The sequence below is a fragment of the Nyctereutes procyonoides genome, unplaced genomic scaffold (assembly GCF_905146905.1).
Source record: "Nyctereutes procyonoides isolate TBG_1078 unplaced genomic scaffold, NYPRO_anot_genome, whole genome shotgun sequence".
In the NCBI taxonomy this organism is placed as follows: domain Eukaryota; kingdom Metazoa; phylum Chordata; class Mammalia; order Carnivora; family Canidae; genus Nyctereutes; species Nyctereutes procyonoides.
Genome location: NW_026575134.1, coordinates 15,849,603 through 15,868,411, shown reverse-complemented (window position 1 = coordinate 15,868,411; position 18,809 = coordinate 15,849,603). Strand labels below are relative to the sequence as shown.

The 18,809-nt window shown below is 34.8% G+C and overlaps 1 protein-coding gene across 4 annotated transcripts in view; it reads right to left on the bottom strand.

The window, feature by feature from the left end:
- Positions 1 to 18,809, bottom strand: part of ORC5 (origin recognition complex subunit 5) — an 80,533-nt gene that overhangs the window by 48,543 nt on the left and 13,181 nt on the right. For all 4 annotated transcript variants that reach the window (XM_055300953.1, XM_055300955.1, XM_055300954.1 and 1 more), the window contains exons 4-8: positions 17,929 to 18,003; positions 14,243 to 14,354; positions 8,596 to 8,726; positions 656 to 704; positions 476 to 566 (exon numbers count right to left, since the gene is read on the bottom strand). In XM_055300953.1, the coding sequence (XP_055156928.1) occupies positions 476 to 566; positions 656 to 704; positions 8,596 to 8,726; positions 14,243 to 14,354; positions 17,929 to 18,003 (458 nt within the window). The remainder of the gene's footprint in view (positions 1 to 475; positions 567 to 655; positions 705 to 8,595; positions 8,727 to 14,242; positions 14,355 to 17,928; positions 18,004 to 18,809) is intronic.

The window sequence follows — 18,809 nt, the reverse complement described above, 5'->3', positions numbered from 1 at the left end:
TTTCTAGGTGACTTGCTAAGATCACACAAGGCAGAAAATGGCTAAAATAGAAATCAAAACCCCGTTCTTCCCATTGCACTAAATGCTACCATATCTCCTGAGTAGTTTCACTACCTATGAAGTTCTAATAAGACAAGTGTAGACCTACGACTTGATTTACACATTGCTCTAATAATCAAGTTTTCATTAAACCTATTCAAATATCTAACACAAATATAAAAAACAAAGCTAGAGCTGATTTTTCTGTAGCTTTCCAGACTTAAAAAAAAAAAAAAAAACAGCAATTGTGAGATATATGCCTTGCTTCAAACTGTGTGATATACTGGTTAAAAACTGTCCTTCTAAAAGTAAGAAGAAATGATTCAAAACTCATGTTTTCCTAATGTTAAGAAGGTGAAGGAAAACATATACACTTTAGTAGAAAAAACCTCCAAACTAAAGATAAAAATATTATACACACTAAACAGAAAATTACCTTGATATTTCCCTGAGATAAACAGTCTGCATAGCTCTCTTCAAATGAGGTTCAATATTCCTCCAGAGTTTGCGAGTATCACGTTCATTTGCTACCCCAAAAGACAGAAAAATTTCAAAAATTCAGATCTTACAGAAATTGCTTCAAAACAAATATTAAGAAGTAAAATTACATAGTTACCTTCTCCTTTAACCACGGGTTCACAATATTTAGGAAAATTAAGCACTGCCTGTAAATAAAAGGAAAAAAAGAGAAAAAGCACTTATCCACCACAACTGGGAATTATTTTCAAGTAAAATGTTTATTAGAATGTAGGCAATTTTATTTCAATATAATTAAAGTAAAATATTATAGCTTATTACAACAATAAAACAAATATCGAAAATGACAGTAAAACATGTAAAATACTCCTGAATTGACTAAATCCTAATGTATTTGCTTCTAGATATAAAGTAATATAGTAAAGCGTAATTTGTCATTTTAGTTTATAATTCTGTTGCAAAGGACCATAAAACACACAATACCACTAGCCCAAAGAATTAACCTGTTACTTTCCAAGGTCTGAACATTCTCACAAATCAAACATCATCTCATTCAGTACAATTCAAAATTATGAGATTGGCAATACCACCGGAAATGACGATAAATTCAAGTTTTTGGCACCATGCCAGGCATACTAGATCAGAACCTCTAAGAATGAGATCCAGGATCCATGCTTTAACAATCTCTCCAAAAATTCTATGTATTCCAAAGTCTGAGAAGTACTAACTCTTATTTCCAAATAGAGGGAGAGCATACACAAACATGAGCAGGGGGGAGGGGCAGGAGAAGCAGACTCCCCACTGAGCAGGAAGCCCAACACTGGGCTCCATCCCAGGACCCTGGGATCATGAGCTGAAGGCTGAGCTGAAGACAGATGCTTAACCTACTGAGCCACCCAGGCACCCCCAAGAAGCACTAACTAATCATAATTACTTCATAGTTTTCCATGAATCAACACTGGAATTCTACTGAGAGGCAGTTTGAGGAAACTGATAAAAACACACTGCTATCACTTATTACTATGAACTTGATTGCAAGTATTTCTTACTTAAATGATTCCATAATAAAGCCTGGTGAAAGAGAGATGTAAATGTGTAACTATCCAACCTCAAATCTAGAAGGTAAGAGGGAGCTGAGAACTAATAATCCTTTAAACAGTTTTTCCTATTTTACTCCATAAAAAGCAACTGTTTAGGGTAGAAAAATCTTCCAAACTCTGTTAATATTAAGTGTAGAGAGGCCAACTTTCTTAGTTTCAGGTTTTCAGATCAGAACACTGCTTCATAATTCAGTAACATGTCACAATATCAGGAGTAACTGGTAAACAAATTGAGTAACTGCTTTTTTTTTTCTTGGCCCAAACATTAAAATATATGCTTAATCATTTACAAATAGCAGTAAAGAGGTAATGAAGATAATTTTAGGAGACTATTTTCCTGTTTTACTTTAGTAAGTTAGTATTTTCCCCATGTCATTCCATAAGAACTTGCTGAGTATATTAAAACTATAATTGTGAGTACCCTTAACTATCCAAATACAAGCTCTGTGTCTAAGGAAATCTATAAATCCTAGACCTCATTAAAAAAGGCAATTGACAAAATAATCTGTCCAAATACAAAATAATTTTCATGGGGCGCCTAGGTGGCTCAGTTAGTTAAGTGTCATGGCTCAGGTCATGATCCTGGGGTCCTGGGATGGAGTCCCACATCGGGCTCCCTGCTCAGCAGGGAGTCTGCTTCTCCCTCTGCCTTGCTTGTGCTCTCTATCCCAAATAAATAAATAAAATCTTTAAAAAAAATAATTTTCACACCTTTGACTATTAACATTCAAACGTGCTCTCCAATATTATGCCCAATATAAATCCTCAAATATAAGCGAATCTTACTTCCTTGTATTAGGATTACTTACAGCAAATCTAACTTCAGGTCCACTGGTATTTTAAACTGTCCTCCCAACTACTCAGAGAATGGAAATAAAAAGGCTGCTAATAAAATTAAAAAAATAATTCCAAAACCCAAGCAGATATAATTTTTAGATAATTTTTTTATATAATAAATTTTCACTCCCACGGAACATTCCTCCCATTTATCTCTCCATTAAACCTTAAGTATATATTATACTCTTACCTGGTCACATTCATGAAAAGTGGTTGCAGGGTAGGCAAGACAGAGGCATAACTTTAAGAAATGACCATGTGCTCAGCAAATGATCATGCTCATAATATTAACAGAAGTATAATATGATAATTATTAGTTATGGCCACCTACTATCTCACTTATTCCTGACATTTGCACCCTTCTGATACTCATTTATCAGCCGAGTAATCTGCCTACAGACAGATTCCAGTCCCTGAATTCATGATCATGGATTTATGAGATGTTCTGGGAATTTATTTCTAAATCAATAAGGGTGCAATTTTTTTAAAGGTTGTATTTATTTATTTGTGAGAGACACTCAGAGAGAGGCAGAGACATGGCAGAGGAAGATGCAGGCTCCATGCAGGGAGCCTGATGTGGGACTTGATTCCAGGACCCCAGGATCACTCCCTGAGCCAAAGTTGCACACTTAACCACTGAGCCACCCAGGCATCCCAATTGAGGGTGCAATATTATTGAACTCTGATCTAGGTGAAAAAACCATTTCCCATATTGCCAAGGAAAACTTACATTGCTTTAAGATCCATTGTGAATAGTGACTAAGCTGCCACAAGACAGAGATAGGCAATTTAGGAAACTTCCAACTCTTCCCTCAGGGAGATTTTCACTAAAACGTCATTATTCTATTTGAAATTATTTATCAGAAAATCATCTGATGGGGCACCTGGTTGGCTCAGTCGGAAGAGTGTGTCACTCCTGATCTCAGAATCGTGAGTTCGAGCCCCATGTTGGATGCAGAGATTACTTAAATAAAAACTTAAAAAAAGAAAAAAACCCTCATCTGATACATGTATATTGTAGTAAACAGAACTCTAAGATAGCTCCCCAAGACTGTCAGCCCCTGATAGATAGGCACACCTTCTCCCAGTTATTCAAACACTAATTTAGGTACTGCTATAGAAGAATTTTGTAGATGTAATCAAAGTCTCAAAGACTGTACTATTTATGGGAGAAAGACAATCAGATGAGTCTGACCTAATCATACAAGCCCTTCAAAAGCAGACAGTGTTCTCTGGCCAGTCACAGAAATCAGAGATTAGGAGTGCAAGATTCAATAAACCCTTGCTGGCTGGTAAATGGGTAGGTCCATGCCAAGAATACAGGTGCTCTCTAAGAGGCCTGAGACTTGGGTTGACAACCAGCAGGACAGCTTCAGACCTCATTCTTACAGCCAAAAAACCCCCAAATTCCGTCAAGTCTGAATGAGCCTGGAAGCTATTTTTCCCAGAACCTCAATATGAGAATACAGTTTAGCCAAAACTTTAATTTCATCAGTGACATCCAGAGCAGAAACCAGCAACAGTGCCTGCATTTCTGACCTACAGAACTGTCAGCTAATAAACGTGTGTTGCTTCAAGCCACTAAATTCATGGCATTTCGTTATGCAGCCACAGAAAGCTAATAATACACATGTTCAAGTACAAATGTAAAGACATATTCCAATATTCCAAGGTCACAGAGATATAATCTCTGAACTCTTCTGCCTTTTTAAGACTACATTTCATCTCTGAAACATTAGAGAAATAAAAATCAGAACTGAGAACATTTGTACTAACATTAATTTAATCAAGCAATGGATGCCTTACTACATGCATTAATTCATTTAATCCTCTAAAATGAGGGGCACCTGAGTGGATCAATGGTTGAGTGTCTGCCTTTGGCTCAGGGTGTGAACCTGGGGTCCTGGGATCACCAAAGGGAGCCTGCTTCTCCCTCTACCTGTGTCTCTCATGGATAAATAAATAAAATCTTTAAAAAATAAAATCCTCTAAATGAGTCAATGAGGTAGACATTATTATTATCATCCCCACCTTATAGAGAAGTTAAAGTATGTTTCCAATCTCTGACTTCCTCTTCTTTGGTCAGCCACAGAAAATTCTGCTTTTAAAATGCTCATGTGATTAGGTGTCACCCACCTGGTAACTACCCTAATCTTAAATAAGGATATCTTGAAGCCAGATAGATATGATGAAGAGTAAGGTATTTATAAGGTTTAAAGGTACTTCCCCACAAAAAGGAGAAAAAAATACCATCTTCACCAAATGATCAAAGTGAACATTATCAGTTACAAAACAAAATGAAATCCTGTAACATCTGATAAACTGCAATGAGAACAAAGCATCATTTCTGTGATATTCCTATCAGATGCATAACCTGAATCTGACCACAAGCACACATTAGACAAATCCAAATTGAAGTTGATTCCACAAAACAACTGGACTGTAATCTTCAAAGGTCTCACTCAAGACAATGAAAGTCGAAGACTGAACAACTGTTCCAGATGAAAGTTCAAGAAACACAGCAACTAAATGCAGTTTGTGATCCTGAACTGGACTCTTGCTCCCAGGTACATTACTGTGACAACTGGCAAATACTGAATAGGGTTTGAATTAGGTTGAAGCAATAAGGCCACTTTCTCATTTTGATGGTTGTACTGTAGTTATGTGGAAGAATGCCTTCCACATATATGCACTAAAGTATTTGGGGTCAAGGGGGGGCATCACATCACAAACTTATCTCAGGTTATCTGAGGAAAAAAAAAGAAGGAAAAGTTCTTTTTAATGTACCTGCAGTTTTTTTTTGTAAATTAGAAATTGCTTCTGAAATCTTTAAATTTAAAACTATCCAATAGTTTCATTATCTTATAAATACTGTATCTAATAGACTAATGAGAGCAAACTATTAACATGCCAATACCACTGAACATGTTTTTTTTTTTTAATATTTTATTTATTCATGAGATACAGAGAGAGGGAGAGAGAGGCAGAGACACAGGCAGAGGGAGAAGCAGGCTCCATGCACCGGGAGCCCGACGTGGGATTCGATCCCGGGTCTCCAGGATCGCGCCCTGGGCCAAAGGCAGGCGCCAAACCGCTGCGTCACCCAGGGATCCCTGAACATGGTTGTAATACAAAAAGAATTCTTAATTATTCAAGGCCAAAAATAAAGGTATCCAGTAAAAGCCCAACTGGAAAAGCTAGCTAAATACGGCTTCTTGCTCACCCCAAGTCTAAAGATGGCTACGAGACCACTTAAAATATGCCACAGCTTCATTTAACATGGATGAATATCTCAAAATGTTGAGCAAAAGTAGATAGATAAAAAAGAATGCATATTATATGTTTCCATTTAGATAAAGTCCAAAACAGGCAAAACCAACCTTTTATGTTCAAAGCAAAGATACTGATTACTTCTGGGGAGGGAAGAAGAAGTAGAGATTGGGAGGAAGCATGAAGTGGGTTCCTTGGATTTTCTACTTTTTGATCTGGATTATGTTTACATATGTTTCCATTTTGTATAATTCACTGTGATATATATGTATTGTTTCTGTGCTGTGCTTTACTTTTTTTTTCCCTTAAACTCTGCTCCAAAGCCAGTATGAAGCCCGAAGTGGCACTTAACTATGACCTGAGATCAAGACCTGAGCTGAGATCGAAAGTTGGACACTTAACCCACTGAGCCATGCAGGCACCCCTTGTGCTCTTCTCTATGTACCCTATACTTTAATCAAAAAAACAAGAAAAAATAAAAGGAAAACAAACCAAACTAAGTTATTTCTCCTAATTGAAGACTCTGTGCTTCCCCCTTAAGTACCTTTCACCAAAAAATAGCTCTTCTCTATGTGGAAAAGTCAACCTCATTCATAAATCAATCAGTATGAAGATATAAAAGAATGATGAAGGACACCCACTCACCCAGCCATCTCTCAAACCAAACCTGGCAATCAACAGAATGATAGCTGTTCTGACAGGTCATCCTTCAAACTTCATATTTCTTTAATAACATGACTTTAATATGATGCAAAATCCTACAGCAGTTTTGGTGAGCAGTCTCCATAGCCACGCCATGGTTGATGTCATTGAAGACAGTAAGATTACAATAGATTTTAGGTCTATGAACCTCTGCTCAACAGAGGGAGGAAAAGAACTAAAATTAGCTGATCTCCTTCAGCTATCAGGCATTTTACATGTGTTTGCTTTTGTGTGTGTGTGATTTTTTTAACCTCACAAAATTCTGAGGCAGGTATTAAACCTACTTAATAGAAAACTCAAGTTCAAAAAGGTTAACTTGCCAAGAACATACGGCTGGTAAATGACTCATCTTGTGTTTCTTCATCTATAAAATGAAAATTCGTGATAATGCCTTCCTTCAGAGGGTTGTTACAAGAATTGAGTCAATATTGGTAAAAGGCTTAAAACAGTGGCCAGTGCACAATAAGTACTCAATAAAACTGGCTATTATTAAGAGGTAGTTGTATTATAATACTTATGAAACTATGTTGTGAAGCCAGACCCCATGATTCTTTATTCGCAAAATTTTATAATCTAATCTATTTTAGTTCTCAGGGACCATTTTTCCCTAGCATACAATCATATCATAAATAAGTAAAAATAACTAGTATGTATAGAAACACATTGGTGTATACTGTCCTCTTGAGTCAACGGAGACCAAGGGGACAGATCTGCAACCATTTCAGAATTGTGACAATTCTTGCTCATAAAAAAATAATAATAATAGTTTGAAAAATACATGAAAGAATTTCAGATTTGAGAGTCATGACCGTTAGAAGTAGAATTATGCTGGGTCGGTCAGCGGCATGTGAGACAGGTGAGTTATGTGCAAGGCAGAAAACTCGGTGCCAGCTGCCTTCACCATCCTGCAGCCCGGAACCCACCTCTTCCCACACTCCAAACGTCCATGGGACAATCTTCCAGGACAGATTCCCACAGGATTCAAGGACATCAGTGCTAAGTTGTGTTAACTGCGAGTTACATCCCAGGTGGTGGAGGAGTATTTTCCTGTGACTCCACCTTATACAAGGACTGTGTACTGACCCTCCCTCCTCTCTGTAAGCCCTTTTGGGCACCAGGGATCCAAGACGTTCAACTGCTGGACAGATGTTAGTGATGGGCTTGATCTAGAACAGCTTGTCTCTTGTTTCTTCCCTACTGAGAAGACACTTAATAGCTATATCTAAATCAGAAGAAGCCTAAAATCTAAAACTTAGAAAACACACTAAATGTGAACACAATTTTAAATGGTCACCTTCTTCTACATTCTGTCTCCAACACACATTCAAACACATACTGAATCCCTCTAAGTGACTCTTCAGTGCAAAGAGTAAAAGAAAATGTGCTAAGATCTATAGAATCCGTTTATTTTAAAATAACAGTTTTCCAGCCTAAGATATATTACTACTTTCTCTTACATGTAGATAAAATCTTAGTATTAATGGAACATTTCTAAAAAGGAAACAAGATATTCTTGCCTCCTCCCCTTCACATCCAATTAAAAAGTAGAAAGATCAAAGAAAAATGATTACTTTCCAAATTACCTATGCATATTATATGTTTCCATTTAGATAAAGTCCAAAACAGGCAAAATATAAATAGCTTTCTGCTCTTTTAAATAATTTTTTAAGTAAATTTATATAAATATTAAAAGTAACCCCTTATTTAAAGTAATAATTCAAGGTCAGTGGCTCATGAGAGACCTGTAATTAGGCTTCTGACTATCCTCAAGTTCATCTAGATGCCAGACCATGACTGTTATATACACAAAACCTGAAAGAAATGTTACAAAAAAATTAAAAGACAATTACTTATTAAGCTTTTATATCTTCTATTTCTCTTCATTTTGATTTTAATGAAGTCTTACATTTTATGCAATTAGAAAAAGAGAAAAAAGGAAACAAGAACACTCCTCAGGAAGAGTGAGAAGATAGAACTAAAAATGAATGAAGGCTTTCTGATCAGACTGAAGTTTGAATTAAGGCACAGACACCCACCTACTTAATGTTAGCTTCAAAAAGCCTATCCATATTTCCAGAATAAATTTTCAGTGGCTAGCCTACCTCACACCATTTTTATGTGGGAAAATATTAAAAGATGTGCTTTTTTTAAAAGTAAAATGCTCACTCACCAGGTATCTGAGCTCTTTCAAATCTCGGCAGACAGTGTAGAAAACTCCAAGAAGAATATTAATGTAGGCAGCATAGAAATCAGCTGAATACTCTGGAGGATGATCGTGTGACAGAATCTTTTGAAGGTTCCCTGTTCAGAGGACAAAAATGAACTTAAGGATTAACCCAGAACCCCAGTTATCTTCTAGCATTTTACAACAGAGGTATAATAATAAATATACAAGCCCAGCAAATATTAAAGAATAAGAAAACTGCTACAAGATTAGAAATATAACACAACTTTTGAAACTAAGGTTAAAGAATTATGAATCTAATGTACCAAAAAGAGTTACTAAAAACTGCTAAAACAAATATTAAACAATTATATCTAAAGAAAATCTCAAGAATCCCTGTAGGCAAATCAATATCAAGAGTGAAAAATAATATATATTCTACTTATTTTCCTGCCTACAAGTAAATCAACTAGAAAAAACAAGAGTACTACATAAACTACCACCAAACTGGAAAAGTGCTCTTCATTTTTTGAAAAATAAAAAGAATTCATAAGTTTTTATGAAAATCATCATCTTTATCATTCCCCCTTTTATAAATCACGTTTTCGGGGCAGCCCAGGTGGCGCAGCGGTTTAGCACTGCCTGCAGCCCAGGGTGTGATCCTGGAGACCCGGGATCGAGTCCTACGTTGGGCTCCCTGCATGGAGCCTGCTTCTCTCTCTGCTTGTGTCTCTGCCTCTCTCTCTCTCTCTCTCTCTCTCTATGATTGAATGAATAAATAAATTTTAAAAAAGTTTTTAAATCAATCAATCATGTTTTCTGCCTAAAGCTTTGGTATCTTTATTTCTCTTCTATCTTAAACTCTTTGTATCACTGGTTTAGAACCCTAAACTTTCTTTTATCCTGCTGGAAATATATTGTAGAAGCACAGTTAAAATTAAAAGAGAAACAACCATCCATTATTCAAAATTTCCCAGGTATAGTATATGAAATCAGTCATTCATTCCTTATTATAATTCCCTCTGAGTCCTTGGTGCAATGAATGGTCTCTTTAGACTCCTTGGTTAGAAGTTCTTTGACTATGACTAATATTTTAAACCTCTTTCCACAGGTTCAGGATTTTTGCAATACTTAACAAGTAAAAAGTCTTAGAGGATTTCTGATCAAGTCAATTTCCTTTTAACTAGGGTTCCCTTTAGGTGAGTATTTTTACCATAGACACTATGCTATTTACCATCAGCCCTTGACTCTATCACTCTCTTGTTCCTCACATCAATTAGATATAGGTGCAAGATCAAACAGTATATATGGCCTATCACTGGATACATATAAACCTATAGCTATATTAAGGGGCTCTTTTATTTTTTTTTTTTTTTTTTTTAATTTTTTTTTTTAAATTTATTTATTTATGATAGTCACACAGAGAGAGAAAGAGAGAGGCAGAGACACAGGCAGAGGGAGAAGCAGGCTCCATGCACTGGGAGCCCGATGTGGGATTCGATCCCGGGTCTCCAGGATCGCGCCCTGGGCCAAAGGCAGGCGCCAAACCGCTGCGCCACCCAGGGATCCCTTAAGGGGCTCTTTTAGATAGGGCTGCTGCTGAAGGGAAAACAACAACAAAAAAAAAAAAAAAAAAAAAACATAGAACAACATTTCAAAGCCTAGCCACATCCTTGGAATATTACCCTGCAGGGATTCTGGATGGGAGACTCTTATCAGATCTGCATTTTTAAAATCATGACCACTGAAAAAAAAAATACACAAAGTCCGAAACTTAACTTTGAAGTCTATGTATTTCTTACATTCTAATAAGACATTTTAAATTTATTGTTACTAAGCTTTTTAAAACTATGCATGGGAAAATACTGGATACCTGAAAGTTTCTAAAAGGTGCCTTAAAACTTGGAGATAGAAGGGATGGATGGTTGGTCAGATGAACATACGTAGGAGAAAAAAGTGCTCTACAAATGCATGGGTGCAGAAATCTGGAAAACAGTCTCCAGCTGAGACTGCACTCCTAACATCCTCCTGTACATCTCTATCTAGATAACCCTTATTGGTGACTCTAAGTGCTTCACATGAAAGTTGATTAGGTGCTACAACTGGCCCAATCCTGATGAAAGTGTTATAAGAGTTAGCTCATTGTGTGGCTATAAAAATAAACCAGCTGCTTAGTTAGACTACAGGCAAAATTGCAGAGTACAACCGTACATTATAGAAACTCTAATTATCTGGGACTGTTCAAACTTACGGAAAAATGCTATCTCTAATAGGAAGCCAAAAATAGTGCACTAGCAGGTAGTAAATAAAGGGAAGGAGAAACCATCTGATTGGTCTCCTGTTGTCTTAAAATTACACTATCAAAGAATAGCTTTACACACAAAGAAACAATCATTTCTAACTTGAAGAGGAACTTCAGCTTCTAGTCATGAAAAAGTAAGAGGCTCCAGAAATACTCTCCTGTAATAAACTAAAAACTGGACAAAATACAAAAAAACACTATTTTCAGACTTCAAACAACAGGCAATAAAGGACTGTGATACCTGAGAAAAAGGAAACAAATGAGCCATCAGCCAGGCTTTCTAATAAGAGGTAACTGTAATTTTAGAACTATGGTATAGGAAAGTTCCAAGGAATCATTAATCCCAATAAGTTGAGAAGATACAGATCAGAGTAGAGGGAGCTATTTAAGGCAGTTAGAATGTGCAGGGTAGAGTATAAGAGAGAAAGAGCTATGGAAAGAAAGAGCTCCAGAAATCTACATAGGGATCCCCCGAGTCTTGTCTGAATACCAATCTATATATGCACAGAGTAAAACCCCACAGGCCAAGTAAGAACAATTTCTGGGGTTAAACAATTAGTGGAAAGGTGTCAATCAAACAATTATCAGAGCTCATGCAGAACTATAAATCATTCATACTGCCACCAGTCAGAATGAATGCACAAAATATTGTAGAAACAAGTAGAGATCTCAAAAGGGCTATGTCTTAGAAGGAAGGCTTAAATTACCCCTGGAATAAAGATTACTCCAGCACATCCCTTCAAAAAAGCTTAAGAAATGCCCTAAAAGAATCAGATATATCTTTAAGAAATTTAAGTGCTACCTAGAAAAATGTCCTGCATATAACAACAAAAACCACAGTATCTATTATTCAATAAAAAATTATAAAAGAGTTGCGGAAGGAGAGGTGGGGTTGGGGGATAGGGTAACTGAGTGATAGGCATTAAGGAGGGCATGTCATGAGATGAGCACTGCGTGTTACACTTTATGTTGACCAATTGAATTTAAATTAAAAAAAAAGAAAAAAGAAAAAGAAATTACTAAATACACAAAGTAGCATAATGAATACCAATAACAGATAAAAATTACTCAACAGAAACAAACCCAAAATGAAAGAGGTCGTGGAATCAATAGGAAAGGATATTAAAACAACTTATTATTAAAACATGCTCAAAATCTCAAAAATACAAAGGAAAACAAAAGTACAAGATCTGTAATGAAAAATTCCACTGGATAGGATTAAGTGCAGAATAGACACTTGTAGAAAAAAAAGTAACTTAAAGACAGAAAAAAACTATCCTTGATAAAACATAAAGAAGAAAGATTTAATAAAATTTAAGTAAGTCAACAGATTCAGTGAAACAATATCAAGTGGTCTAACATATATGTAATGCAGTCCCAGGAATAGGAAAGGAAAGGGGGCACAGGTAACAAAGATAAGGTATTTGAAGAAATAAGGGCTGAAATTTTCCAAAGTCGATGAAACTATACAATTCATATATCCAAGAAGTTCAAGCAAGATAAACAATACAAGATTTTTTATTTCTTTCAAGTCCAAATAATTTAATATGGCGTTTATAATAGGGCACCTGGGTGGCTCAGACAGTTAAGTGTTCAACTCTTGATTTTGGCTCAGGTCATGATCTCAGGGTGGTGAGATCAAGTCAAGCTCTATGCTCAGTGCATAGTCTGCTTGAGATTCTCTCCCTCCCTCTCCCTTTGCTCTCCTCCTGCTCATGCTCTCCTTCTCTCTCTCTCAAATAAATAAAAAAAATAAAATCTTTTTAAAAAATACAGGGTTTATAATAAATGTAGAAGTAAAACACAGGACAATAGACAAAGGTTGTGAGATAGGAAGCTACGTCACTGATATTTTCAGAGTGCTTATTGGAGTATAATATATCCTGAATGATACAATAACTAAACCAAACCAAAAAGCTGATGAAGTGCATTATAATTCACCAGAAGGGAAAAAAAAAAAAAAGCCTTACCAAAAGATGAGTTTATCAATTAATGTTTCCTTTTTGAATGCCTTTCTGTGTGATTACAGTGTTTTGCTTTTTAAAAAAAAATCTTGGCATACAGAAGGACCTAAATTAAATCATCAGATTATCAGATTAAACGTGACTTCATTATTATACTTCAAAAACCTAGTAAGCTATACTCTCTGAAATTGGCAAGATTGCTTTATTTAACTATGTCCCCAAATTCTCTCCATCTATGATGCTTTGTATCTTTCCTTTCTAAAATTTTCAATCATATTCTACAATTATGCCATGCTTTAATACAACTTCACTAAGATGTAGAAAATCAGCTTTTAAAAAATAATTTTCTTAAATTTGAAATAGTTTTCCAGTACTTACACCCTGAAAGGGTCATGAAAAAAGTTAACTTTGAACAGTAATGACACAGATACAAAGGAATTTTTTAAACGAATTCCTTTGATTTATTCCTTTTCTTCTTACCCCTTTCTTTTACAATTTTTATGGAAGAGAAGCTATTGAAAATAAGGGCTCCCTTCATCTATTTTGGGTTCCTTTCTTCTATTTCAGTTAATTAGCTAAAGGAAGGTGTCATTTGATTGCTGTTTGGGTGTAAATAGGCAAAAATGTGTTTATCTTAACAATGAATGTTCACAGCTGATTAGTTCAGAGGGCTAGTGTTAATGAGGCCAAGGTCAAGGAATGCTATTTTTTAATAGCCTTGTAACCACTTTAAGCTTCGCATTTATAAACTCTGAATCAGAAGTGTCCTATTTGTATAGGGACAACACAATACTAATCTACAAAACTATTCAGCAACACAAAAAGCTACAGTGTTCTTCCAAAGACAAAAATAATCAAGATCTATGAAATTTAAGATTAAATACTAACCAAAAAGAAATAAGAAACACAACTAGCAGCTGGTATTATAAGAGGAACACTAACGAAAAATAAAATGAGATTTACAAAGTTAAAAGACACATTTCACATAGTACTTAACCCAAATACATGGTAAATAAAGATTTCTATACAATTTAAATGTGTTCTGCCAACCTAGTCTAACTTTTACTTACACAGATGTTACCATCATAATATATGCATCTTACCAGTATGGTAATCAGTATGATTTAAAAATGTGATAATACACCATTATTAGCACAAATATGTGAGGAATACACTCAAAAAATTTTAGTAACTGTATGAGAATAACCCCTCACAGTTCCAAAATAAAACCTCTGTAAGTGCAGATCTATAACATTTTGAGTTTGGCATCACACCTGAACAGATTAAGGTATCAAAGAATTTCATTTGAATATGCTAGCTTAATCTTTCAAACAACAAAAACTCTTCTGGTGAATATCATTTGTCAAAATGAAGTTTTAAAATTTACCTATGCTATAATCAGGGAAATACAAGACAAATGGCTCAAAGCACCCAGTATTTGGACGAAACTTCTCCCAAACAATTTCACTGAGAAACAGAACAGTCACATTTCTGTCAGTCTGTAAAAGAAAGAGAAATAAAAGTAACTTTGCATTTGAAAATCTTAATCAGAATAGCAATTCCATTTGAATTTTTCTTTCAAATAAATCCAGCAAAGTTACAACATATAACAAATTATTTGCATATTAATAAGCCTTATTTATAAAACCTAATCAAGGAGCTCATCCACTTGCAAATTTTCATACCTAATTACTTAGAATTTCCATAAAACTTTTAGGTTAATTGACATTTCAGTTACCCATGAAAGCTAGGACAGTCACACAAGGGTTTGCTTTATAGAAATGACAAGGTCTTTTTATGGGAATTTTCAAAGAAATCATTAGCTTTCAATCAATAAAAAGGTGTGGAATATAATATATCTCATCATTAAGATAGCTACAGAAACCCAAAGAGGAAATAAGAGTTAAAGGAAAATAGATATGCCATACTTAAAACCATATAATATTGAGAAATTTTAAGGGTTTTTTTAAAAGGCTATTTTCATACAAACTACTGAGCAAAACATGTTGAATATACATTAAAAACATTAAACACACACACAAAACACCACTGTTAAGTGAACAGTCATCTTCTGAAGTATATTTAGAAAGTATTATCAGTACACCAAAAGGAAGGGTAAGAAAACAAGCTCAATATGTATACTATCCTACAGAGTGGCCACAAATGGCCTATGCATGCCAGTTAAGAATTTATCTGTGGACATGCCTCTGTATTTTCAACACAAGTTTTTATTTTTCTCCATATTCTTTTTGACATCTCCTAAGGTGACAGAGCAGACATGATAACTGTTTTGTTCTATAACTATCCTTAGGATCCAAACACTCAAATTATACCATACTTTGACGGTGATTTACTGTTTACTGATTCCTAACTTATATGTAATCTTATGCTCCAATTTTCATTACTTAGAAAACCAGTTTTTTGGCTAACAAAGATAGCTGAGTTCAATAAGTTAATAATTCCACAAAAATCTAGCTTCTTTCTGAAAAAAAGGAAAAGATTTTTACTTTAAAGTGCTTTTTGTCTTCTTGAATTTATTTCTATAGGGATAAAAAGTATGCTCCGAATACAATCTTGATTACAAAGCATGGGGTTATTTTGCTTTAAAAAATGATTATCTAAAAAAAAAAAAAAAAAAAAAAAAAAGATTATCTAAAAGCATTTGAGGGATGCCTGGGTGGCTCAGTGGTTGAGCATCTGCCTTCAGTTGGGGCATGATTCCAGGGTCACAGGACTGAGTCCCCCATCAGGCTCCCCAAGGGAGCCTGCTTCTCCCTCTGCCTGTGTCTCCCGTAAATAAATAAAATCTTAAAAAAAGAAAAAAGCATTTGATAAAATCAGTTCAAAAATAGGTCTAAAAAATAGAAGATATCTATCTAAGGATTTTAAGTTGGTAACATTCTCATCTGTTAAAGTACCTTCAATATACAATGATATCTATCATAACTTAAACTTAATTTTATTCAGATAAATATTTAATATAAAAAACATAAAATGCTGGGGCACCTGGGTGGCTCAGCCAGTTAAGCATCTGACTTTGGTTCAGGTCATGATCTCAGGGTCCTGGGATTGAGTCCCACCTTGGGAGCCTCTCATTGGGCTCCACACTCAGTGGGGAGTCTGCTTCTCTCTTCTCCTCTGCCCTTCCCTCCGCTCGTGTGCACACATGTGCTTTCTCTAACTAAATAAATAAAATCTTAAAAGAAAAAAAAAATCATGAAATGTCTTTACTTGACTTCTCCTAAATGAAATACACTTTTTAAAATCAAGCATGTTTCTAGAAATGTCAAAACAACAATTCTTTTTTCTGGTAGAGTTTAGGTTACTATAAATCTTCATTTTCTTCAGTTTCCATAATTGCAACTAAAAAAATATGAAAGGCCTAACTACTATGAAGGGACACATGAGGACCACCACTAGGCATGAGGGGGGAGAAACAAGGAAAGCTATAGTGGAAGAGCAAGAGGACAGCAAGAATGTGTTCTGGACACCAGACAAGGAATCCTAGAGCAATGGGGGACAATGGATGAAGGTATGCAAAAACAAAAACACAAACACAGAACAACAAAACAATAAAAAAAGGAATGCCTGGGTGGCTCAGTAGGTTAAGTGTCTGACTCTAGGTTCTGGCTCAGGTCATGATCTTATGGCTCCATGCTCAGCAGGGAGTCTGTTTCAAAAGGTTCCCCTCCCTTTACCCCTACCTTCACTCAAGTGCACACCTGCTGGCACACTCTCTCTCTCTCTCTCTTTTTTCCCCTAAAATAAATGAATAAATCTAGAAAAAAAGGAAATGAAGGAGGAGGCATCTACTCAAAGACAACGAGTTCCTGGTCTCAGTAGTAAAATGCCAAGAGTTAATCTAACTAGCAAAGGCTAGACTGTGTGAGGAAATTTCCAGGATGGCTATGGATGGCTACCAAGAGCTACACCTGTCCCTCCTCCTTTCTTCCCATTGGGCACCCCCACCCAATACTATTACTAAAAGTGGATTTCAGGAATCAACCTTAGGCACACAATGATTTCAACAGCACTTGCAAAGCCTCTCTCAACTTCTAACGGTTTTTCAAATTTCAGTAATTATATTCATATTCAGTAACTGTTTAACTTTTCAAAAGTGGAAATGTCATAAGCTCTGTCTCTCCAAATATTAATTTTCCATTAATATTTCTCTCCATTATATTAATTTATCTCTCCATTATATTAATTTATAATGTTACTTAATTTATAATGTTACTTAATACTTAAACGCAGACATAAAACTAGGTAGGTATAAACTATTTATGCTCCAAGCACTTAAAGGATTATAAAACAAAAATAAACCTGTAAGTTACATACAAAACTATAAAATCAATAAAACTTAAATTAACAGTAACTAAATATGATTAACAATACTGTTTTGATCAAACTAAGTATTTGCTCACTTGTGATTATGGTACAAATAGAAAACTCAAAACTTTTGAGTTTAGCATTGCCATACCATGCAACAGGTATTAGTAGACCATGAAATCTCTCCCCAGTTGTCTTTACTCAAACTTCTGCAAAACCCTTTTCTGCCATAATATTATTATTTGGTTTTGACCTGGCACATATGCACACTAAGTCCATCCCTATTCTTTTCTCATTACTCCATGACAATTAACAGTGGTATTAATACTATTTAGTGCCAGCACAATTATAAATTGTAATTCAAAGCTGGTTCTGACACTGACTGGCCATGAGATAGAACTTGAGATTCTTTTCCTAGATTACTGAAAATTTAAAAATTCTTACAGAAAGTCTAAAGTCTAGGCCCCTACCATTTACTCTAGCAAACACCTACAACTTTTAAAAGAAAGCAGTCAGTCACTTCACATAGAAATAGAAAGCTAAAATAATTAAAGAATAAATGTTATCAAATTGTAAGGTGTTTTTATTTTGGAAAAAATGCTCAATAAAATTCATAATAGAGAAATGAAAATATAAATTACATAAGCTTCATTTCTCACCTGTCATATTGGCAAAACGAAAAGCTCTGACAAGACCATCTGTTGATTAGGTCACAGGGCAAAAAGACTCTTATACATTACTTACCAATTCTTGTAACCTAAGAAACCCAGGCAAAAGGTTTGCTTCCATATCTCTTAGATATTCTGCTTTATCTAGAACCTTATAAAAAAAAATGCAGTATCAAAATCAATTTACAAAACTCTCTATAAAACATTTACATTATATACTACATAATTCAGGACTTGAATTTTCCATGTTAAAAAAACTGTAACCTATGAATTAATGTTTAACTGGTATTTACATTTGTAGAAGATATTTCAAACAAGTCAAATTAGTAAATTAAAAAACAGACTACTTACAATGTATTGGAACCCAAACTTCTGAACAGAAAATGAATCATAGCTACATTAAAAAGGCTTCTTTTATAGCTATATTATCAAACTCCAAGGCTACCTTATAAGGCATACAAGAAAAATAACTGGATGTATTTTTTTTTGGTGGATGTATTTTTGACTCCATCTAATAAAAGTTAAATTTTTGTTCAATTATAAAACCACTTGTATTATGTTATTTTAAAAGATACTTCTCTTCCACAGATATATATAGTACGTATAGATATAGCACATATATTCATGGATAACACATATATAATGCATACAGATATATAGAGAGAACGCATATATGTTTTTATGGATAATATAATACGTTGCAAGGAACAACGTACGGGGTAAAGATGACACAAGTCTGACCACATGTTAATAATAACTGAAGCTGAATGATGGGTTCATTGAAGTAATTTACACTATTTATATATTTGAAATCTTGATGATAAAAAAATGTTATAAAAAAAAAACTTGCTTCAAGAGGTCATCCATTAGTCCATAAAACTGAAATCAAGGTCTTCATAGCACTAAAATAATCTAATCCTGTTTTTACTTTTTGTTATGGAAATGTTCAAGTATATA